The sequence below is a fragment of the Diceros bicornis genome, chromosome 3 (assembly GCF_020826845.1).
Source record: "Diceros bicornis minor isolate mBicDic1 chromosome 3, mDicBic1.mat.cur, whole genome shotgun sequence".
In the NCBI taxonomy this organism is placed as follows: domain Eukaryota; kingdom Metazoa; phylum Chordata; class Mammalia; order Perissodactyla; family Rhinocerotidae; genus Diceros; species Diceros bicornis.
In genome coordinates this window covers 81,517,235-81,542,770 of record NC_080742.1, presented here as the reverse complement: position 1 = coordinate 81,542,770, position 25,536 = coordinate 81,517,235, and the positions used below count along the sequence as shown (strand labels likewise).

Here is a 25,536-nt window from a genome sequence, read left to right as displayed (position 1 = left end):
ATACACTGTACTGTGCATCAACATTAACTGGTTGCAAAAAAATATTCATCCAGTTCTTTATCCCTCTCGCAGTACAATAATTAAAATCAACAACAGTATAAAGACATATCACAAAAAAATGAGCAGCTAGTAATCAAAGTAAACCATCTTGTAGAGATGTTTACATAAGAAACAACATGCTCTTAAAAATTTATTCTTTTGACATTAATATAATAAGAACTAGAGTTTAATACCTGGTTTATCAATTTGAATCTCTCATTAGTAATAAAGAATCAACTGGTGGTGGCCACAAAAAAGTTCAGAATATGCTTAGTCCTATGCATCAGAGAAAAATTCCCTCATATGCAGGGAATATAATTTACTATAGGACAACAAACATAAAATATTGGATCAAAAATAATCCACACTCTCTTGCAGGACCCAGATTTTTCTCATTATGGTGACTTGTTCCTAGCATCCCTAAGTCTAAGCCCTCAGAGTTTCACTGATATCTAATCAACTCAAAAATGTGAACCTATTCTTTGCTACACATTTTTGTATTTTCATTATTCTCCTTTTAAGAACTTTGCTGTTTCTGTTTCTTGTTGCCTCCACGAACACTCTAAATCTAGACTAGATAGCCTCTCATCAGTAATTTAGGTACTGAAGGCATTATCTGGTGCTGCAGAGAAGCACCTCTCTATCAAATTTTCTACAACATTCATTCTCGAAGTAGATTTATCAGAAATTGCCTGGAAGAATTTCTACTTGTTGTAAATATGGAGATGTTCCTATGAGCTGAATATTAGAACTAAATTAATCAAATTGAATTACATAATAGTATTAAAATATTATTGATAGCATTAATACATGTAAATCACCTAGAACAATGTCTAGACATAACACTCAATAAATGTTAGGTATCACACTACATACATAAATTAACAAGCATGATATGGAGCTTTGAACCAGCCACAAATGTGCTAGAAAAACACCACTCAATGGAACAAACAATTTTGTCCTCTGTCCAATTACTGTCGAGCAATTTGGAGAACAGATGTAGCTCACATATATCCAGAAATTTCATGAATCCAGATAATAATCAAGAACTGACAGTAAACAAAAAAGGCTTCTCAAGGGACAAGATAGATGTTACAGATTCCATAAGCCTTATTACTCACCTCAGGTCTATTTACTTTTACTTTACACAGAGCAACACATTCTCATATCCAATTTCTATGTCTAAATGAAAGAATGAAAACAAAGATTACTAGGAGAAAGTAAGCTAAGAGCAGAAGAAAATGTCTGACAATAAGGAAAGATATAAGAAAGAAATGAAAATTAAATTAAATTAAAAAGCAGACCCAAGACAGGAGGCTGGTTGATCTGAATCAAGGACAAACTGACCTAAACCTTTCGTCTACCGTTTGAAGTCCATAACGATGACTCGAAGTTATCAAAAAAAGTTTATATTACATTTAAAATATTCTGCTCAAGAAGATGAGAAATTTATGAATATCTTAGAACGATTTTACTAGAAAATGGATAAAACTTTTAAAGATAAAAATAACATCAAGCATAGAGCTAAAAGTTTCATAGACTTTATCTTCAATTCTAACTGCCTCCCTAATTAAAATATGCATTTGCACACTGTAATTTAGAACTGTAAGATGGTTCTTACCAAACCATATGAATAACCAAAACGTGACAACATGTGCATTACCAGGAGTATGCTAATACAGTCACTATAGCTTCTGCTGTGATCTGTATCAACCTGTCCATAATAAATTTAACAAACTATCAGGACAATACTAATTAGCATTTGCAGTCCCGTGGGTTCCATTATCACCACCCACGTGCATTACTGAAGATCACTGTAAAGGTGTGATTTGTTTTTAATGTATGCTTTTAAAACAATTCTATTGCTTGAATGCCTCCAGTGCTTAGATTTCTTAATAAACGATCTCTTATAGTATTTCATTTAATCCTCATAGCAACTCCATCAAGAAGACTATATCATCTTTTAGAGATAAGGAAATCACATCTTTTAGAGATGAGCAGTTAGGCAACTTACCTGAGGTTACTATTAAGTGGAGGAGCTAAGGTTCAAAGCCAGGTATGAAAGCCTTGCAGAAATAGCAGCATTATTCAAAATACCCGAAAAAATGAAAACAACTCAAATGTCCATCAACTGATGAATGGATAAACAAAATGTGGTATATCCATATAATAGAATGCTACTCATCAATAAAAAGTAATGAACTACCGTTATATGGTACAACATGAATGAACCTCAAAAACTCATGCTGAAAGACGCCAGATACAAAAGACCACAAAACAGTAGGATTCTATTTATATGAAATGTCCCCAAAGGCAAATCTATAGAGTCAGAAAGCAGATTAGTGATAGTCTGAGGCCGGGGCAGGAATTTATTGCAAATGTGCCCAAGGACCTTATCGGGGTGACAAATATGTTCTAAAATTGGATTGTGGTAATGTTTGCAAAACTCAGTAAATTCACTAAAAATCACTGAATTGTACACTTAAAATGGGCGAATTTTATGTTATTTTAATTATGGCTCAATAAGTTGGTAAAAATAAAACAGGTGTATCTGACTCCAAAACATGCTATTTCAAGAGGAAGAAAGGAAAAAAAAAGAAAAGGTGTAAGATGACAGGGATCCAGTCACATATGTGGAATAATTTACAACAAACTTACAGGGTCAGCAGTGAAGACATCGCATAGGTTTTAAAGATGTACCCTTCTTTAAAAAGAGAGGAAATGCCATGTTCAATATTAATAGTAAGGTTTGCTTGCAAAGTACAGAAAATACACAGAAATTGTTTAAACAAGACAGAGGCTTATTTCTCTCTCCCATCTGAAGCTCACGTCCAGGGTGGAATGCTGACTCCATTTTCATCAAGGGCTGAGGCTCCTTCCTGCTCTATCAACTTCCGTGCTTGGCTTCCAATCTCAAGAGGGCCTCATAGTCTAGGATGACTCTTGAAATTCCAGCCATCATATCCAAATTCCAGGCAGAGGGGGAGAGGAATAGCTATAAATGGGTAAATTCCAGTTGAGTCAGGCCTTTGAAGGAGTTTCCTTAGAAGCCCTATCCAACTACCTCAGGTTATATTTCATTGGTCACACCTAACTGCAAAGGACACTGGGAAATGTATTTTTTTAAAGCAGGGAACATTACTACCTAGAATATAATCAGAAGGGGGAAAAAAAGGGAGGAGCGGAAACAGGTAAACGGGCAGTGACTAAGCAACCAGCAGTTGCTGGTAGATTTCCTTTAAAATTGCTCAGGATCAAAAACAATCATAAGGAGGTCTAGAATAAAAATTCAAAGAACACTAATGTACAACTAAACACCCAGCATAAAGATAATATCTTGTGTCTAATATTTTATTCTTTTCAAGAATGTGGTATGCCTTTAAGCAGCTAAACTGACTAGTACTCATTTTCAGTTCAAAATTAGAGTCTGAAATCTCTATTGGGATAACAGAGGTTGAAAGCTAGTCCTTCATCCTTTTCCTCAATATTCTCGCATCTTCAGTTTTGTAATTCATGCATAAAACCCCAAATGAAGGAGATTTGTACAAACACCCAATTATAGAGCCTGGTAATTGTTAATTTGTTACTATAGCTACAGGTTTTATGTCATTTGATGGGAATATCTCTTTTCAAATTGCTCTAGGCCCAGGGGAAAAGGTGTAAGGTTGATGATCTCTTAATGCACATGCGTAATTCCATTAGGTTTGATCTTCTCCAGGGGAAATAAGATAATTCCTAAGTGCTATAGTGTAGAAGAGGCAACAAAAACAGCTGGTCAGAGACAACGGGGCTATCCTGACCAGCACCATCATTCTTCATTTTATTACAAGGTTTAGGGTGATAGTTCTCAAAGCGTGTTCCCTGGACCAGCAGCATCAGTATTACATAACCTGTTAGAAATGCAAATTCTCAGACCCCATCCCAGACCTACTGAATCAGAAACTCAAGAAATGGGGTCCAGCAGTCTGTATTTTAACAAACCCTCCAGGTATTCTGATGTGCCCTAAAGTTAGAAAATACTCTCTAAGGATATACTCCATATTTCATTTCTTTCACTGAAAAGACATAAGTTTTCAAGGACAAATAAGATAAGAAATGTCATTATACACTCAATTAGATACCTTTGTGGCCATGGATAAAAATAACGGTATATTTGTTGATTTTGTATTTTAACAAGAGTGGAATTATAATGCCCTAGTTTACACCTAAGTTTATACCTCACCACTAATTGCTGGTGATGGGGAAAAAAGTCAACTAGTCATGTTAGAATTCTTCCAGCCATGCTCAGCTATGGTCACCAGCCAGGTGGCAATTTTTCATGGAGGTCTTGAGGAATAGAACACAGAACTGATTCTCATGCCTTCTACAGGAAATACCACATGTTGGGCCATATATTGCTAGACAAGATAAAATACATTTGCCATGCAAATAGGACATAATTATCTTGAGACCACATCTCAACAGACTGAGATTCCAATTTCTGGTTCTGCTGTGGGACAACCTACAGCAAGTTATCGAACATCTGCTCTTCCTTTGTAAAAAGTACAGATGATGCCCACTCACAATCTATCCAGCAGATACGATGATGATCACAGTCTATAAAACAGACAATTTTAAGAAGAAAAACTGGAGTCAAGTTGCTACTTAGTAACTAAAGATTTGAAACATTAATTAAAAGACAATAAAATCTTGAAATTTTATGTTGATAGGAAATTTTTTAAACTGCTAAGTAAGCTGAATAGCTATTCAAACTAATTGAAGACATTAATTATTCCTTATTTAAATTTTTTTTTTAAGTTGAAAAACACAAAGTTAATAAGGACTGTGCGACACTAGAAGAGATTACCCAACGAAAACTGCAATATCTACTTACTTAACAATCATTTTTAAACATCTATCCATCTGAGTCATACCATCAAAAATATTACTAGTTTAGTGGCTTTAAAATTATTTTTAGAAAAATAATCTTTTCCCTCTCAAATTAAAACTTATCTAAGTGTCAGACTAGGGAAGAGAAAAAAGTATTTATAACACATTTACATCTTGAAAATTTAAAGAGTATCTAAAAATCATTAAAGAGAAGCAAAACAGACAACCCAATGAAAAGTAGGGAAGGGTTAAGGATTAAATAGTTTTAGACTTAATAATAATTCAGTGAAAAAACTAAAAATGTCCAATAAATGTAGAAAAAGATGCTAAATCTGACTAGTAATCAGGCATACACCCCAATCAAGTTTTTAAAAAACTGATAATATCAATTGATGTCAAGGACGTAAAGAAATGGATGCTTTCATAGGCTTCTGGAGGGAGTATAAACTGGTAAAATTTTTTGGAATGTAATTTGAAAGTTGTTGAAGTTTGAATTTTGAGTAGGCGTTATCCTTTTACCCAACAATTCCTCTTGTAGACACATATTTTAAAGGATTTTTCACAAATGTTCATAGAAGTGTTCACTGAAACATTTTTGAAGTAGCAAAATTTGGAAAATGTGTATATATGAAATCATGTAATACATAAATAAATGAAGAGAACAGGAACTAGAAGGATGCACACTAAATTCCTTACAATGGATAGGACACGCAGAGGGACAGGAGGGAGAGGTTGAAAGATTTTATTTAACTTTTAAAAAAATTACACCATGGGGCCGGCCTGGTGGTGTAGCGAGTAAGTTTGAGTGCTCCACTTCAGTGGCCCGGGGTTCACAGGTTCGAATCCTGGGCGTGGACCGATGCACCACTTGTCAAGCCATGCTGTGGCAGCGTCCCATATAAAGTAGTGGAAGATGGGCATGGATGTTACCCAGGGCCAATCTTCCTCAGCAAAAAGAGGAGGATTGGTAACAGATGTTAGCCCAGGGCTAATCTTCCTCACACACACACACAAAAATTACACCAGTCAAACATGAACAACAATTTCATGTATAAAATTCAAAAAACACAGAAGTATACAGAGAGACACTTGAAAGAAAAAAAAAATTTTTTACATTGAATCCCAACATACAAAAAAAAAATACTTGAGCCTCCCTGGTTGAAGCTTTCAAGGGAGGAGTAGGAATCTTGACTGGTCAATTTCTTAAAATTTTTTAGGCCTCTAAGTGTTCTAGAAAACAAACACAGTTTTGAAATCACTGGACTATATTAATTCAGAAGATGCTTCCTATTCCCACCGGAGAATTTAATGTTTTTGAGGGGTTTAATATCACTGATGTCCATCCAAATTTCAGTCACGTACATGAGTAAACTCAGATTACTAGACTACTAGCATGGAGTTTTACCTTCAACTTAAATCAATCATATATCAATATTAAGAAATGTATCTTTCTAATCATCCATGTAGATATTCTAAGACATAACGTGTCATCCAATTGCCAAATATAATATAACTACCAAATAAGCCAACTGCTATGGAAAACAAGTATCTTTGAAAATATTTCTTCAGCATGTCTCCCATTTTAAAGAAACTCTAGTTGAGGAAGACCTTTGGGAAGTATGTATACATTCACTGAACACACAAAGAAGGGATTGTTCATTAATCCTGTACTAAATGCCACTTATGGGCAATGACTGCACAGTGAGTAATCAGGAGACTTCAGCAGTGGTTAATGGCAATTAAGTTGAACGCAACCACAAAATCATAGCAATTTAAGACTCCCAGAGAGGAATGTGGGAAATCATCTAAGCTACTAATCATTTCTAACATTTTTTATGTTATTTAAGGGAACCCAGCTACAGAACATCAAGCTTTTGTTATTGCACTGTCAAGCAATTAGATAGAAATCTGAAAACACTAACGTGATTTGCAATAGTACGAAATGCTTAGAAGAATCAGAGTGACTTTGAGGTCCTCTCAGAATTTGGGAGGTCTCTAACATCACCTGGGCCGCAAAGAAGGTTTGCAGCCTTCTTTGAGAAGAGAAGAAAAGAAATTCTTGGTGTTATATTAAAAAAATCTTCATGGATCTGGTTCATTTCATGTCATCAGAACAAGATATTTCCATTAAAGACATGATGCCATTATTTAGCCAAAGATTGTTTTTCACTGATCATTATCATAGTGGTTACAAACGTCATACAATTCTAACTCAGGAACTTGCAGTCAAGGGACAGACTATTAAACCATTAAAATGAACCCCTAGTTTTGGATATACTGGGCTCACAGACAAAGGTATAGTTATCAAAACTGACAGAAGGGCCCTAGAAGCAGAAGCAAACATGTGATTATGGTTACTGGGAATCATTAAGATCTCAACTAGGTGAGTTTTTTAAAAAGCTGATGGTGGAAGATTTTTACACTTATAACCCTTAGTTGTCCACTTGCCCACCCTCTCCCTCACTTATTCAAGACACTGCTCAAGTCTCATGAGCTATTCTTCTTCAACCAAGGCTTAGTCTTGCACTTTTCTTTGCATTCATCCCAACTTTAAAAGCTCAACAACTCCAGGGTTTTCACCTACCACATAGATGATTCATTTATTTTAATCTCTGACCTCAATCTCTTACAATCCATTGCTTTGAACCCTGAGGTTTCAATCTTTCATTTCACTGGCAACACCAACCTTCATGCTCATAAAAATCTAATTTCATAAATTAGATTGATCAGGATCCTAAGAAAACAGGTTTCTTTGTTCCTACACTATCTATTTCTGTTAGAATAGGATATCCTTATCAAATCAAGTATTTCAGTGGGAAATGGGATTAAAGAAGAAAGATTCAGACACTCAATAACAATGTAATTTTCCCAGTAGAAATTTCAATAATAATTAAATATCTATATATTTAATAGTTAAATATCTATACAGATAGATATAATCATATAAACATACATGAGTCAGTCACTATTAAAGATCATTCTATCATACTTAAAAGTAAAAGCTTTCTTTTCCAATCATCGCCAGCAAAGATTTTTAAACAGTCTTCTTCCAAGTCCATCATCCACGCTATATAAACTGAACACACAGCAAACCGAAGCAGAAGCGTTGCCAGTAGAACAGCTGACACCCTCACCCCACCACTGGGAATTCCAGAATATAATAAGGTTATTACCAATTATGAGCCTCTTAAAGTAAATCAAGTTCTTTAATTAATTAACTATATCAAACTATACTTTAAAAAAACCTAACATTAGAGGAGGAAAAAAAAAAAAACCTAGCATACTTTTTGTTTTTCCACTCCACTAAACAATAATCCTTGCTTTCTTTAAAATGATTCATATTAAATTACTATGCCTCTCCTGATTAATTTTCCCAATTTTTATAAATTCAATTATTTCTACCTACCTTTGATACTTCAATAAACATCTGAATATAGGTATATATGTATTTGGTTCACACTTATTACAAATGGATATCATTTTAAGTGCTTTTATTGACGTTATTTTATTGTTTCTTCTACAGATAATAATGCTCTCAAAGTTGGGAACTGTATTTTATATATGTGCTCATGAATGTGTGTGTTTACACACACACACAGAATAATAGCATTCTGCAAACCTAATGAAAACTAGGCACCTTCTTCCCCCTTCTCCAACAAATTTGTGTACAATGCTGGGGTCACAGACTCCCTGGAGGCCATTCATGCACCCCTCCCTCCAACAGACACACAGAGGTTATGAATCCCTAATTCATCTGCTTATGCTTCCTAGGATATGGATCTGGAAATGCAGAAACATTTTCCAACAAAGAAAATATCTATAAACATAACACTATAAATTCTTTCAGCAAATATTTATTGGACACTGAAAAAGCATGTAATCATCAACATCCAAAAACCTGATGATTAGCATTGCGGCTGATGCTACAAATCTGACAAGATCAACTCTTCAGCCTCTGATTGGCAGTACTTCCTCCTCCTTTCCCCAAGATTAAACTGCAGCCAATTTTCATCCAGCCAGTGATAGATACTCTCCATCAACAAAGGAAGGAGGATTAAGCGAGACAGACAAATAAAGCTGAGAATTCATAGTGGGATTGCAAGAATGATAGACTAGATCAATGAATCATGTTCCTAAATCAGAGATGCTTTAGGGAGAAAAATGCAATGACAGAAATTACTGATTATATAGAAGCCATATGGTCCCTTCCATTCATGGTTAGCACAGTCCAGAAACTGCCTATGAAGCTGTTTTTTAAAATAACCCCCAAGATTCTAACAAAAGCTCCTACTCTTTATGGAAATAGAGAAATCAAGGCTGGGAGAACATGAAAGAAGCCAGATTCACTCAGGCCTATTAACAAATCTTCAACCCCACCCCTACCCTCCATCTCAGGCCTAAGAAGGGTTCTTCCCCCCTGTTCCATCTTAGTACTGGATGCCAACCATTTCCTTGATGTCAATAAGCAGGCAGTCCATAAAGGGTACTTACTGACAGCTTCAGATATGCAGAGCACTACCATAAGTGCAAAAAATACGGCAGTGAAGAGAAGGTTGGGTGATTTAAAAATACTAACAAGGTCACTTTTCTTAGGAATCTTAGAACTTAATGATTAAAGAAGAGAAAGATAAGAGTTTTACTCTAGCACAGGAAGCTAACACAAAAAGATACATTGCTCCTCTATTTCTCAGTTGAAGCTAGATGTCTAAATTAAGAGACCAGAAGGTGAAAAATATTTTCCAGAACAAATGAATTTTCATTATGCTGTATCTCCTTGGGGAGCACCAATTATGCTGATGACAGAATACACTTTGTTTTACAGAAGGTCTGGGGTTGCCCTACCTCTTATCTCATGCACCTAAGCTCGACAAAGGTCACTAATCATTAACTGGTAATCTATGTCTTGCGATAACTCACTACCTAAACTATATCTCAATTGATTTACGATAATTAAAACACCAACAAAAATAAATAGACTTCAAAAACAGCAAATCACTATTTAGAAAAGAAACTTCCTTTTCTAATGTAAGAAATTTTGGCTTATCTCCAAAGCAGACAAACACTTTAAATATTTGTTCAGCCACTGAATATCTTTTAGATATTTATTGGAGAAAGATTGAATAAGTAATAATGCAGGAACAAAAAATATTGCTGTGCTTCTAAAACATATTCCCAGCAAACATTTACAACAGATACTTTGCATAGCAAATAAGCCACTAAAGAGTCAGGCATTCAGGTTCTTGGATTTCCAGATTTTTTATTCTTTCACTTCTCTGAATTTTCCATTGCCATAATAGTAATCTCAGAATTAAAATCAACAGACAATTTTTTTACATAGAATTTCACACTCCCCCACCCCTGCTTTTCTGTCAAGTGTCTGACCCTGCTTTGATAATCTCATTTCCTGAGAATCAAAAAGCTGGAAATTTAAGCTCCCTAGAGTGTTAATTGCGGCCCTGCTCCATTGCTAATCAAAAAATTGGATGTTTTGCATGAAAATGCTTCTCTAATTAATTCTCAGTCATAAATCGCCCTGGTTTTAATAACCCCTCCTTGATTGTATAGCCTTTGAAGAGACAGTGCAGCTAATCCGCTAAACTAGAAAAAACACACGCAGAGGAAATAATAAGTCGGCTTACAAGGTATGAACTAGATGATTGCATTAATACTGTCAAACCAAAAACGTGTCTCTTTTCCAGGCCTTTTACACCTCGCCCTGCACCCCAGTAAAATAAGCCATGAAACTAGGAATCACGAACAAAGGTAACTGTCACAGAGGTCATGCACCAAAAGTCAAATCTTTCCACCTTCCTTCCCAAAAACAGCTATTCCTATCATATTTTTAAAAGAAGTTTCCCCTGACATTTTTTTCCTAGAAACCAGAGATCCAGCCATGTCCACTTGTCACATTGTCCATTTTAATAAGACAGGGTTTTTGCTTCCCCCCTTCCCTTTGCTTCTGACTGACAATATATTATCATACATATCTCTAAGAGGTGCTGAACTGAATTTTCATTATCTAAAATGTCAAGATTCGTTTCTGTCATCAGAGAGCACAGCTGGTCTATACCAGCAGCCTTTTGATTAATTCAAATGGAACAAGTCACCTAAACATAACTTCATTTTCCCTAGACTAGGTCTTGCATTCTGCAAGTTTTAATTTACAGCTTGTCAGTTTAAGATACCATTTGCTGCCATGGTGGCACTCAAAGAAAAATAGAAAGTCTTAATTAGCAGCACTTTGCATTAGTCTTATGATTACTAATAAGACAACAATTGGGAATTTTTAGCTTTAGAGCAAGACTTGTTTAGAACTCACTCACTGCTGTTTAATAATATTATACAAACTTTCAGAAGATGCTGGAACTATATAGGTGCACAATAATGAGTATTTTTAGTAAGCACTATTTTTAACATATAAATGAAGATACAGTTGTTCCTTGATATCTACAGGGGATTGGTTCCAGCAACCCCCCCAGATACCAAAATCCAAGGATGCTCAAGTCCCTTATAGTATACAATGGTGTAGTACAATGAATACAGTAGGCCCTCCGCAGATATGGAGGGCTGACTGTATATGTGGCTTTCTAGTTGCCTTGTAAAATAGTTATGTCTATTTTCCAGCTGACCTGCAAAATCGTTATGTCTATACTTAAAAACTTCACAGAGGTAGATATAAAAAAAGAGTTAATCCAAAAGAAATAACATAAAATAACAGGTCTAGACTAATTATTACAACAAGAAAAAAGGGATTTGAGATTGATTCTAACTTGAATATAGAATGCTCAAATTCACAGTCATATAGCCTTCTACATCAATAAGATATTACATTAAAAATGCACAAACCACTACAATGAAATACCACTATGCACCCATTAGAGCATCTGAAATTAAAAAGACTGACAAATCTAAGTGTTGGCATACACTGCTGGTGGGAATATAAAATAATGTACTCAACCTGGCAGTTTCTTAAAAAGTGAAACATACACCTACCATATGATCCACCAATCTCACTCCTAGGTATTCCCAAGGGAATTGAAAATATATGTCCCACACAAAGACTTGTACAAGAATGTTTATAGCAGTAGTCACAATAACCAAAAACCGAAAACTACCCAACATACAACAACAGCTGGAAAGATAAACAATGTGGTATATCCATATCTATTGTGGTATATCCATACAATAGAGTACTACTCAGCAATAAAAAAGAAGAAACTACTGATTTACACAACAATATGGATGAATGTCAAAATCATTATGTTGAATAAAAGAAGCCAGTCACCAAATCATATACTGTATGATTCCATTTACATGAAATTTAAAGAAACTGCAAGCTAATTTATCACGACATAAATCATTTCAGTAGTTACCTGGGGCTGGGAATGGAGGAGAAATAGGCTAAAAAAGGCCATAAGGAAACTTCTGGGTGATGAAAATGTTCTGTATCTTGTCAGGTGTACACTATCAAAACTCATTAAATTGTTCATTTTAAATGAATGTGGCTTATTCTATGTAAATTATCTCAAAGAACAAATTGCACAAGCCACTTCAAACACAAGTTATTTTGCAAACCCTATCTAATAAAACTCTATCATATTAATTGTTCAACTATATTATTTTGGGTTATGTGACTTTGGTCAAGTTACTTAAGCTCTATGAGTCATAATTTTCTTAGCCATAAAAAATTAGAAAATAAGGCCTACTGGACAAAATGATAATTATGTATGTACTCAAAAAAAAGCCATCTCAGTACCTTTACCCCTTCTCTCAAATAATATTAGATTCCCTTATCTTCCTTCTTAATATAATTTAATCTATGACATATTCATATATCTCCCCAAGTAATATTAACACATTGGAAAAAGCTCTAAACTTGGAGAGAAAAAGACATAACCTTCTGTCTAGTTCGGCATTTGGTTAATGTGTAATACTGAACTTCTTTTCATTTGTAAAAAGCGTGAATATTTATTGGGTGCTTATTATATGCCAGACACTGCACTGGAGCTTGGTATGAAAGGTAAACTCAACTGACGTGGTCCCTGCCTGCATGGAACTTAAAATGAGTAGTGAATACACATTTTAAACAAACAACAAATAATTCATTGAATAATTATAAGCACACCATGTGTTATAAATAAGGAAGCTAACCTAATCTGGGGGAAATTTAAAAAAACAAACAAACCATAAAAAGCTTCCCCAAGGAAGTAATAGTTAATAGGATAATAGGAGATACTCCATGTAAAATTTTTTAGACTACTGATTGACACATGGTAAGTACTTAATAAGCATGTGTATTAGTTTTCTACTGATGTATAACAAATTACCACAAATTTAGCAGCTTAAAACATCACAAATTTATTATCTCACAATTTCTGTAGGTCAGAAGTCCAGGCACAGGTTAGCTGGGCCCTGCACTCAGGGTCTCATTAAGCTAAAATCAAGGTGTCAGCCAGGATTGCAACCTGATCTGAGGTTTGGGGTCCTCTTCCTAGCTCATTCAGGGTGTTAGCAGAACTCAGTTTCTTGTGGTTGTAGGAGAGAGGTCCTTGTTTTCCAGCTGGCTTTGGACAGGGGTCACTCTCAGCTTCTAGAAACCACCCTCAGGTCCTTGCCACATGGCCCACTCTTCTCACAAGAATTACTTCTTCAAGGCTAGCATCTGCTACTGCTTCTTGTCTCTTTTAAGGACTCACTTGATTAGGTCAGGCCCACCAAGGATAATCACTCTTTTGATTAAGTCAAAGACAAATCATTAGGGACTTTAATCACACCTGCAAAATCCCATTACAGTTACCACATAATGTAACCTAAACGTGGGAGTGATATTCCCTCATAATCACAGCTCCAGCCCACACACAAGGGGAGGAATTATGATGGTTGTGGGTCATTGGGGGTCATTTTAGAGTTCTGCCTCCCACCAGTGGGAATATCAATAAGATACACGTAATAAAGACATAATTCAAAATAGAAAGCCATTGATCAAAAAATGGCAAAGAGGGAAGAGAGGAGATATCTCTACATTCCACCTCAAAAGTGCTAACAGATTAGTAGGTGATTTCTAGCAAGAAAGGCCACCCAAGAATTCTGGGCAAAACTGTATATACACCATCAGGACTTCCTAGGAAGAACAGGCGGTCACTTCACTATGAAAAGCTGTACAGTAAATCAGTGAATCAAGATATAGCCTGTAAACTAAATAATCATATCCAGAAACTCTTGCCAGATTGAGGGGACAGGAAAAGTGGCAGATGTAGGGAGAGCTTAGAGATTCATTTTTAAAAAAAGGGTAGGGCCGGCCTGGTGGCATAGTGAGTTAAGTTCACAAGCTCCGCTTCGGCGGCCTGGGGTTTCAGATCCCGGGCGTGGACCTACACAAGCCATGCTGTGGTGGTGTCCCATATACAAAATAGAGGAAGATGGGCATGGATGTTAGCTCAGAGCCAGTCTTCCTCAGCAAAAAGAGGGGGATTGGCAATGGATATTAGCTCAGGGCCAGCCTTCCTCACAAAAAAATAAATAAATAAAGTAGATTATATATGCACCAGAATGGTGAAAACTTAACAGGTTGATAAAATCATGTTAGTGAGAATGTAGAATAACTGAAATTCTCATACAATTTCTTTCTTTTTTTTTTTTTTGTGAGGAAGATCAGCCCTGAGCTAACATCCATGCTAATCCTCCTCTTTTTGCTGAGGAAGACTGGCTCTGAGCTAACATCTATTGCCAATCCTTCTCCTTTTTTTTTTTCCCCAAAGCCCCAGTAGATAGTTGTATGTCATAGTTGCACATCCTTCTAGTTGCTGTATGTGGGACTCGGCCTCAGCATGGCCGGAAAAGCGGTGCGTTGGTGCGCGCCCAGGATCTGAACCCGGGCCGCCAGTAGTGGAGCGCGAGCACTTCACCGCTAAGCCACGGGGCCGGCCCTCTCATACAATTTCTGATTAATTTCTATAATTGTGAAACGGTTGTTAGTATCTTCTAAGGCTAAACACATGCCTATCTCATGATCCAGCAATTCCACTGCTAGGTTCATCCTTAAGAGAAATGAGTGCATATGTACCAAATTGTTCATAGCAGACTGATGTATCACAGCCCCAAAATGGAAATGATAAATGTCTATTATGGGAGAATGAATAAACTGTCCTATAATCATACAATGGAATATACTGCAATAAAAACAAACTGATACATACAATAACATCAATGAATCTCAGACGTTATGTTGAGCAAAAGAAGCTAGACACACAAGACACTGTATGATTCTATTTATACAGAGTTAAAGAATAGGCAAAACTAAGTGATAGCATTAGAAATTAGAATAGTGGTTACCTTGAAGGGATGGGACTGACTGGAAAGTGGCATGAGAAAATCTCTGGGTGCTGGTTACACGGCTGTGTATACATATGTAAAACTTCAGCTGTATATTTAAGATCAGCATACTTTACATACTTTATTGCAGGTATATTCTATCTCAATAAAAAGTGAAATATAATAAAATGATAATAATAAATAAAATAATGTAGAAAAAAGAAAGAAAGAACAGAAAAGATTTAGTTAGTAGGGAACTAAATAAAGCTCATGTATGAGAGACAATTTGTTTATATGACGTATATTATCCTTTCTAAAAGTATTTGAGGCAGCTACGAGCTTCAAAGTGTAAAATGAAACAATTACAGCTAAAAATTAAGCAAACTCCATCTAAACTTTTGCTAATGATTTCCCCCTTGGGCAATGTATTTGCCTAAAAATGTCCTGGAAGTGCAGGTAAAAAAAGAATCATACTGACTATGATTTGGGGATGAGAAAGGATTGCAATTTCTTAGGAAATAAGACCAAATTCTGTATCTATTGTGTGGAAACTACATCTATTGAGTTAATCAGACTAAATAGTTCAGAAATGATCAGAGTCAACCATTCATTTTAGATGCTAAAGAATTTCTGTGGCAAAAGGTCTTTTCGAGAAATTTTAAAAAATGATTCCACGAGATATTTAAGAGGAGCTGGAATTACTGACCCAGTAGGAGTCACAGAGTCTAGAAAGGGTAGATAATTGTACATAAGTAAATGATTTGTCCCATCAACAGTCTTGCTGTTATCAGTCCTCTTTCTGTAGTCATGCTGCGCAGAATAATGTCCATTAACAAGTCACTGCTCACCTTCCAAGCCAAGGCAAAAATTTCCCTCTCAGACTAGATATAATCATATTTTTTCTTTTACTTTGTTTCAGTCATACACCTTTTACTGTTTTTAAGAATTTACGTTGTTTTCAAAAGATAATTTCAACTTATTTCCCTTTGTGGCAGTAATTTGAGATCTCTGTTAGCTCTAGGATTTTTTAGGTTAAGAGTTGTTAGCAAATCATGAGTTAGAGTACAACTTCCTTTTTTATTTTTTGTTTTCACAAGTAGCAAGGAAGTGATTTCATACTGGAGGCAAGAGGAAGGCAAAGCAATGGTGTACATACAACATCGCCAAATGCTCAGATGTAAAGTGTTTAATTCATAAACAGAAGGAATGTCCTTTCCATTTTAACATCCTTTTTTTGCCATATACTAATCATTATAAATTATTTGTGTAATAAAATGTAGAGTTAGTGACAATGAAGATCAAAATAATTCTGAAGAGAAACGGCCACTTTCATTATTGCCATGAATATTTGTCTCTGGGGTAGATACAGCCAGGAACAGCAGGCCTCTAAAGAGTCACTAAGTGCTGCCCTCTTGGCTAGAGACATACGTGAGTTCCACCCAGACCATCACAGTGGATGCCACTTAACATTACAGGAGTGAGATGATCACTGAGATAACACGTTGTCTCAATACTCTAGGGACATTGTCAAAAAAGAAAACAGCAAAACCAGGAGTTTCTAAAGACCATTCTAGGGGATTCTACTTGAATTTATTCGCCCATTAGCATGCTTATTCATTCATTAATTTAAAAAAATTTATTGAGTATCTCCTGTGTGTGAAAAATGACACTAGGTGCTGGCGAGTGACAGACAAATTAACAATTGTTAACATTTACTTAGCACTTAACACGTGCCAGGCACAGTTCTAAACATTTTACACACACTAACTCATTTCATCCTCACTATGGCCCTATGAGATAGGTGTATTATAGTCACAGCTTACAGAAAATGAAACCAACACACAAAGGAGTGAATTTGCCCAGTCACCCAGGTAGTCAGCCTGACTACAGACACACAATCTGAACCTCTAACTAGTCCCAGACTCAGATCTCTAGGAACAGATAGTGACCAAGTGGCTCACACGAAAGAATCTAGAGCTTTGGACTGAATGAGAAGTCACAGAACTCATTTAACTTCTCTTTACAATTGAGAACACTAGTTAAGCGACTTCCACAAAATCACAGAGCAAGTTATTAAGAAAGATGAATGGTAGCTTGATCTTTTTTTTTTTTTTAATAATCTTATTTATTTATTTATTTTTTCCCCCAAAGCCCCAGTAGATAGTTGTATGTCATAGTTGCACATCCTTCTAGTTGCTGTATGTGGGACGCGGCCTCAGCATGGCGGGAGAAGCTGTACGTCAGTGCGCGCCCGGGATCCAAACCCGGGCCGCCAGCAGCGGAGCACGCGCACTTAACCGCTAAGCCATCGGGCCGGCCCTTGATCTTAATAACAATAAAATACAGGCTACACCCAGGAAAAAAAATTAAAGAATTCATATTCTTCAGAGACTAAAATGGGCACTAAAATTAATAGATCAACCAAAGCCTAGAAAGGAGAAAGTAGTATTTGTAATTTAAAAATAGGAGGAGGAGGAGAGATGGAAGAAAATCATAACTCCAATACTCTGGACTTAGGAGGGAGAATGGTGATGGGTAATCAAAAACTGCTGAATGCCTTAAATGTGAGGGAGTTGATAACAGATTCAGTTAGGTTAGATATGGTTTACATTAGATTAAATAGATCTAAACAAAACTAAAAGAGAAACAAGAAAATATATGTTTTAAAAAAGCTGTCTTCACCCCTACCTAACATTCCATAAAAACTACCCCTCTTCTTGTATTTCCTATATTAACACATAACATCATTATCTACCCAAGTCAACAGGTTGGAAAACTGGGAATCAGCCAAAACACCTGTCTCTTGCTCAAACTTCACACAGAATGAGTCATCATGTTCAACTGATTCTACCTCGAAATTAGCTTTTGGATCTATTCATCCTCCACACAGCCACCAGAATACTTTTTCTAAAATGCATATTTGATTATGCCACTCTCCTGCTTTCAACCCTTAGAGGACTCCTTATCATCCATATGACAAAAACCATGCCTTCTTGCTGTTATACCCAGTCTCTTGAGATCTGCCCACCTGTCACCCTTGTCTAGGTCAAACCTTCCCCATACACTCTATGCTTCAACCACAACAAAATACCTACAGTTCCATGAAGCTCTCACACATCTGTGTGTTGTTTTACATCTTCTCCCTACCTGGAGTGAGTGTCCCTCTCCTGGTCAGTCTGGTTAACTCATCTTTCCAATTTCAGTATAATGATTCCTCTTTTGTAACACCTTCTATGATTCTTCCTGGGAACGTTAAGTGTTTTCTCCTCCAAGCTCCCCAAAGTACTTATAACATTCATTAAAACTGTATCTGTTTGCATGTCTTGTCTTCCACGGCACCTAGAACTCTTCCATATGCAGATGTTCCAGGAGGAGGGCCTAGAATATACTTGGCCTAGAAATGTTGACTCTATCTTGTCACCTCCAGTATGTCATTGGATACTTACAACAACCCTAAGAAATAGGCAGGGTAAGTGTTGCTAACTTCATTACACAGATGAGTAATCTGGGGCTCAGAAAGGTAAAGTGACTTGCCTAGTAAAAGCAGGATGAGTAACAGGTACTCCTTCCACTAAATCACGATGCTCTCCAAGCTACTCAAAGCACAAACAGCAGCACCAATGTTCCACATACGAACATCACTAACCAACTGAACAGGGATATGTAAATTAGTTAACTGGTGCTGAAATCAGACATTAATGTGCAAACAAACAGGGACTTATTTGAGCTAAGCGGGCATGAATATGCAAATGAACTGGCAGCAATTCAGTAGATGTCATCACAATTCTAGGAATGAATATCCTATATTATGACTATTACAATATTCATGTAGCATTCACACATACTATCATATATTACTGTAATATAGGCTTTTTAAGTTTAAAATTGTGGTGAAGCCAAAAGTAACTTGATGTGTATTTTCATCCACGCCACAATTACAGGCTCGAAATCAGATGTGAGCACACAGAATGCTGCAATCTCCTTTCAGAGTCAAGCTGCCATTTGCAGACCAAGCTGAACAAGGTGCTTTGGAATTAGGTTAGACTGGTCCTTCATGATCCAGCCCCTGCCAATATCTCCAGCCAAATCTACCGCGTACAGTCTGATACAATACACTACAATAGTTGCATTTAAAACAAACTTATGGTTCCTATAGGATTTTAAATAGTAAAGTGGCACGGCTATACCACTTGAACACCACCCATAAAATCCAGTATGTGATCACATTTAGCTTTTGCTCAACTATAATAATGACTTTTATTTTTCTATCATGACCCGTACACCACTGGTTTATATCAATTCTTAATCTCCTAACTGTTACGATGAACAATGGCCAAAGCCATTCACAACAGCTCTGGTGTCCTTTCTATCATCTTTGGTTCCCGAAAATAATAAAGTATAATCAGTAGAGGTCTGCATACATAAACTGACTTCCTTAATTAATAGAAAGAGTTATATCCAATTCATGTTATGAAATGAGAAAAGCCTGTACTCTCACACTTTCATGCATTTATCCCTGTCATGCCCACTGCCTGAAGTGCCCACTCCTTCTTTCTTTATCTGGAAAGCTTCTCTTCATCCTTTATAAGCAGCTTGAACCTTAAATACTTATGAAATCTTCCTTGCCTTTCCCAACAATTGTACACACATCTCAGTTACACAAATATACAACTCTATCATAATGCGTATCACAGAGCTGTGATCACTTGTTTGCACACTGAATTATTTAGGATATAATAAATGTTAGGATATAACAAATGTTGCAAATAACAAAGAACCAAAATACTAGTGACTTAAACAAGACAGAGTTTATTCCTCTCTCATAGAGAAGTCTGGGATGGTACAGTGGCTCTGGTCATCAGAGGTGTAACACTCCACAGTATCAAAAACCCAAGCTCCTCCTATCTCATTGCTCTACCAGCCCTAGAGTGCTGCCTCGCCTGCATGGTCTAAGGGGGCTCACCACCACATTTCATTCATATTGTGTGTGTGAACATCTTCACACACGCACTGGGCTTGGAGAGAAGAAGAGCCTGTTCTTTCCTTTTTCTTTTTCTTTTTCTTTGTGAGGAAGATCAGCCCTGAGCTAACATCCGATGCTGATCCTCCTCTTTTTTGCCAAGGAAGATTGGCCCTGAGCTAACAACTGTGCCCATCTTCCTCTACTTTATATGGGACGCCGCCACAGCATGGCTTGACAAGCAGTGCATCCCCAGGCCACTGAAGCGGAGCACGCGCACTTAACCGCTTGCGCCACCGGGCTGGCCCCTGTTCTTTCCTTTTAAATGTAGAACCTGAAGTTATACACGTCACTTTCATTCACATTCTATTGTTTAGAATTAAATTACATGTCCATGGCTGGTGGCAAATAAAGCTTAGAAATATTTATATTTTGGGTAGCCATGTATCCAACTGAAAATCAAGGGCACTATTAATATAGAGGAAAGGGAGAACAAATGTTGGGGGACAAGTATTAGTCTCCATACACATTCATGGTCCCTTTCTGTTCTTTTCTCCTGCAAAGGCAAAGCTTGGTTCTGTTCATTATTGTATCCTAAAGGCCTAGTGAAGTGTCCAGTACAAATAATATAATAAATCTGTACAGATTCAATAAATAAAAAGTCCTAGAAAACAAAGGAAACAAAAGTGGAATAGCTGCTGACTTCACTTAATGCTAGGTTCTGACATCCCAGATGGAGGATGAGGAAGAGGGAGGAGCGGGTAAGTTGGGAGGGAGCCCTCCTGACCCCGAAGTCATCTTCTCACAAACTACTTAAAGTATAGTACTAGCTCAGTAATGATTCACAGCTTTGGTATGAACTGGGAGTTTTAATGGAATGGTGCAGGCCAAAGAACCAATCTAGCTATGACAGAAAACTCTGAATTTGGTTTAGACTTCTAAATGCAAGTATTAGACTACATGTATGGTATTGTCGTTGGAGACTTTAGAGGGCTTTTTAAAAACTGTTATATTTGTACTTTTTATGAAATGTGTAATATATATGAGTGTATATGACATTTGTACAGTTTTCAAAATAATACAACAAACAACAGTATTTCCATCATTTAGCTTAAGAAATAGAACAGCACTATTATCCTTAAAGCCCCAGGTGCTCTTCTAATTATAGCCGTCTTCATCCTCTCCAGAAGTGTTCTCTTTCCTGAGTTTTATATTTATGCTCCCTACCTTACCTTCTTCACATTTTCATCACATAAGGATGTATGCTTAAAGAAGATACTATTCAGTTCTGACTGCTTTTGACCCTCATACAGACGGAATTAGACTATATATATTCTTATGTGATTGCTTTTGAGAGTCAACCAAGATAATGTATAGTATACTTCATGCATTTTCATTGCTACATAGTATTCCACTGTATAGCTATACCACAATTTATAAATCCATTCTCCCATCTACAGTATTTGAGTTATTTCCAGGTTTTTGTTATTCAAACAATGCTGCTATGAACATACTTGGCAACAGGTTTTGCCTTTCACATTTGAGTTCTCAATCCATCAAAAATTTATTTTCCTAAATGGTATAAGGTTCAAATCCAATGTCTTTTTATCTTTATGGATAATCAATTGTCTTACCACCCATTATTGACTAGTCTGTCCTATTCGTACAAATTGGTAATGTCATCTCTCTTCATATCGAATTTTCCTTTGTTATAGGGGTCTGCTTCTGAGAGTCTTTAGTTTTGTAATGGTGCCTTGGGTGCCCCACAGAGAAAGGGAAAGGGGCAAATGAAGTGGGGGTTGAAGCAGATGGGGTTCTGAGCCCCCAACCCTACTTTGTCAAACCATCTCCACTTTAACCTGTTTTGTAGACTGAACTGTGAAATAAGACTTACACAGAAGATGGGTTCTACGACTGAAAAATGAGTTTGAAAAGCACTAGATTATGAATTCAAAAGCACTCTCTACCATTAAAATCTTCTGTTTTATTTTCCAGACATCATACTACATGCATGTTTGTATCAATTTCTTCTGAATTTTGATAAGAGATCACTTCAGATAAGGTAATCTCTAACTATTAGTATTCCTGAAAGGACTCAACCTCATTTGGAAAATGTAAAATCACCTTACGAATTGTGTCTTATTGCAACAATGATAAACCTGTTATGGAGCATTCTCATCAGTTTCTAATAATTAATTCCTTCACTATATACCATAAATGTTTGTGGTCTTCTCTATTTTCTAAAAAAGCTCAAATCAGAATTAGTTGCATCATATAAACTACTAGAGTTGCCAAAAATATAATTTCTTAATGTCCTAAAGAACGTCTAAGAAAGTGAGCAAAGTCATTATTTTTACATTAAAAAATTAATGTGAACCAAATGATGAAAACTATGAGAGAAGCTAACTTTAAAATTTTCTGTTACATCATGTTAGAAGTTTTTACTTTTTCATTCTTCAGTGTAAAAACAAAACTTTCAATGGAAGTATAAACACAGATAAAGAGAACAGCTTACATATCACCTTTAAAACAATACATATCTCATTCAACAGCATGCCCTCTTTTCCCACATCTGTATGGATGAATGAATAAATGGGTAGAACAAAAGTGTTTTGAAAATAAGGTTATACGTCCTCAAATAGATTCATGTGATGACCAAGACTCTTTCTCAAGAGTGAGGTTCTTGGGCTTGACGAAGGCTTTCTGATGCCTATTTTGCACTCTCAAGGTCCATTTTCTCATGCCCTCCAGGCTCTTGCACATGGTTCAGCTACCAGTGGTTTGTCGTATATTGTATGAACTAGAATTATTTGAGAGAATGTTGTATGAACTATTCAGAAAATAAATCCATTTTATATAAGTTAAATCCACAAACGAAGAACACTTTAAAATAAATATCTACATTGCATAGATTAAGGCTAAAGGTGGTACACTCAATAACAATCTTGGCATAAGGATACTTTTATTTCCTAAATGATTTGAAATAATGCATTAGTCTGTTCACAACCTGAAGTATATTTATTACTTACTACTTCCTAGGAACAGATAAAGAAATTAGCATTTATAAAAATTCTATTATAATTCCATTATAAGACAAATCTTACATATAAGTAAGTTAAGATCAGTCTTTTAAAAAATTTAAAAAGCAGGAATATAAATGTACAAAAAGAAGTGGAATCAATTTTTATACACTTTTAGAATATAAAACAGAAGAGATAACTATGAAAGATTAAGGTTATTTTGAAATAATTAAATGCAATTTTAAGAAGAAAAAAATGTACTTTTTTTCACGTCCTCTGCATATTGTTACATACTTATTAACAAAGTCATTAAGCAAATTTAAAAGACTACAAAGAATTTTCTAATCAAATTTCAGGATATAAAGCTTTACAAGTGCTTCTTATATTTAGGGCTGTGGAACAAATGTGTGGTATGAGTATGAAATTGCTATACCTCACTTCAGCCAAAATGTCCCTGAAAATGTGTGCATAAATGAAATCTTGCTTTAAATACTCCATTATAGAACAGCTTGCTGTTTAAGAGACTCCTACTATAAATCCTTTTGTAAAAAGGATAATCAACTCACAGTTAATCTATTTCAGATATTGCCTTACCTTAAGGCAAGGCACCTCCAAACAGATTAATTACACACAATATCATTAAGCACTAACAACCTCAGTCACCAACAACCCATTAGAGAGAAAAACTCAGAAAATTCAGGTCAGGTTAGTATAAAAGCCCAGTTTTCCCTGATGCCAGTACATCCATATTTACTATGTAAAGCAAATCCTCTTAGAGAAGTCAATTCTCAAGTGGTTGGAGCTTTACAGCATATTTTAATGTCAGGCCTATAGAAATGCCACTCATTAAACTAATGGGAATAAAAATGGCACTCTAAAAGTAATATTATTGAGTACAAACAGAAGTACTGAGTAGCCCCAAGACAGAAAAGAAACTGTAATCAAAACTGAGGATACATTTCTACTTGGATCAATGACAATTAATGTACTCTACCCATTTGTGAGTTTTATTATCTTTAAAAATAAGCCAAGACAAATCACAGGACTCTTACTCTATTTATTAAAGCTCTCACTAGCATTACTAAAATAAGTAAGGCTTGTACCTAAAAATAAGGAGATATTGAGAATTCAGGTCTCCTCCAACACGTATTTTTTAAGTGTCTAATTCAAGCCAAGCATTGTCCTAGGCACAGGAATACACTAATGAATAAGGCTTGGATTTTGGGTATTTTGAGGGAAGTGTAGAAAATTAATGAGTTAACAACACATGAACATATTAGGAAAAGTGTTATGAAGAAAATAAAGGCATATTGTGATAAAGAATGACAGGATGGGGCGGCAGGATGCTGGAAGAGGTCAGGAAACAATAATGAGGTTTGGGCAGGAGAGCAGATCTGGAAATCATCTGCACCTCGGCACTAAGCAAAGCTTGGTTTTGGCTGAGATCATCTGGGGGAGAGTTATAGAGCAAGCACAGACAAGACCACAGGACCAAACCATGAGACACTCCAACTAGCACTTGAGAAGACTCAGAAAGACGTGAGGAGGAGAAAAGGTGCGAGCTGCTCCAAGATCAAGTGAGAGGAACTCAGAAAAGCAAACACAGAATCTGCCAAGATGGAGGTCACTGGTGACCTTGAGGAGAGCCAACTCAGTGGGACAAGGAGACTGGAGGGGAGGAGAAAATGAGAGATAAAGAAGTGGACACCATTCTCCTAATTCCACAAAAGCACTATTTAAATTTAAATCAATTATAGCTATATTCGAATTTTTCCAGAGCTTTAATATCTAATTTTATAGTCACAATATCTCCCTAAAGTAGTCAGAACTGATAACAGCTCTATTTTTCAAATGAGAAAAACAAGGCACAGTGGGACTGATTAACCTAAGAGCTTATTTTGGTCATGAGCAGCAGTATTTTGATTTTGTTTTTTTACCCTTGTGAGATAATGTGCTCATCAGTTATCTTATTCTCCAGAAGAATCACACATTAAACCCAAGAAGGTATATTCAAGCTAAATGTTCATTAAAACTAATATCTTTCTAACCTACGACATGGCTGTCTACGCAGTACAATAAAGCAGTAGAGAGGCTCAAAACTACAGGAAGTCTATGATTAATGTAGACACATACACAAGTTAGATTTCCACCTGTTATCTCGCACACTTTGAAATAGCATCCCCACCTCCTCAGCCCAATTGCCAACAGCAGACTATATAATGAACCATCTGTACCTTAACAGTTAGAGCCAACTGAGATGGGTTGATGATACCAAAGAAATCACATTTTTTATTCTTTTTTTCCCTTGTGTGTTGTTAGGTTGAATAACATTTTTAA

The 25,536-nt window shown here is 36.1% G+C and overlaps 1 protein-coding gene across 2 annotated transcripts in view; it reads right to left on the bottom strand.

Moving 5' to 3' along the window:
• EXOC4 (exocyst complex component 4) overlaps positions 1-25,536 on the bottom strand; it is a 736,987-nt gene that overhangs the window by 506,080 nt on the left and 205,371 nt on the right. The window contains exon 10 of one of the 2 annotated variants that reach the window (XM_058530228.1): positions 22,623-22,979. The exons of the other annotated variant lie outside the window; for it this stretch is intronic. Within the exon in view, the coding sequence (XP_058386211.1) occupies positions 22,918-22,979 (62 nt within the window). The 3' untranslated portion in view covers positions 22,623-22,917. Of the gene's footprint in view, positions 1-22,622; positions 22,980-25,536 lie in introns of those variants that run through there. 2 annotated transcript variants of the gene reach the window in all.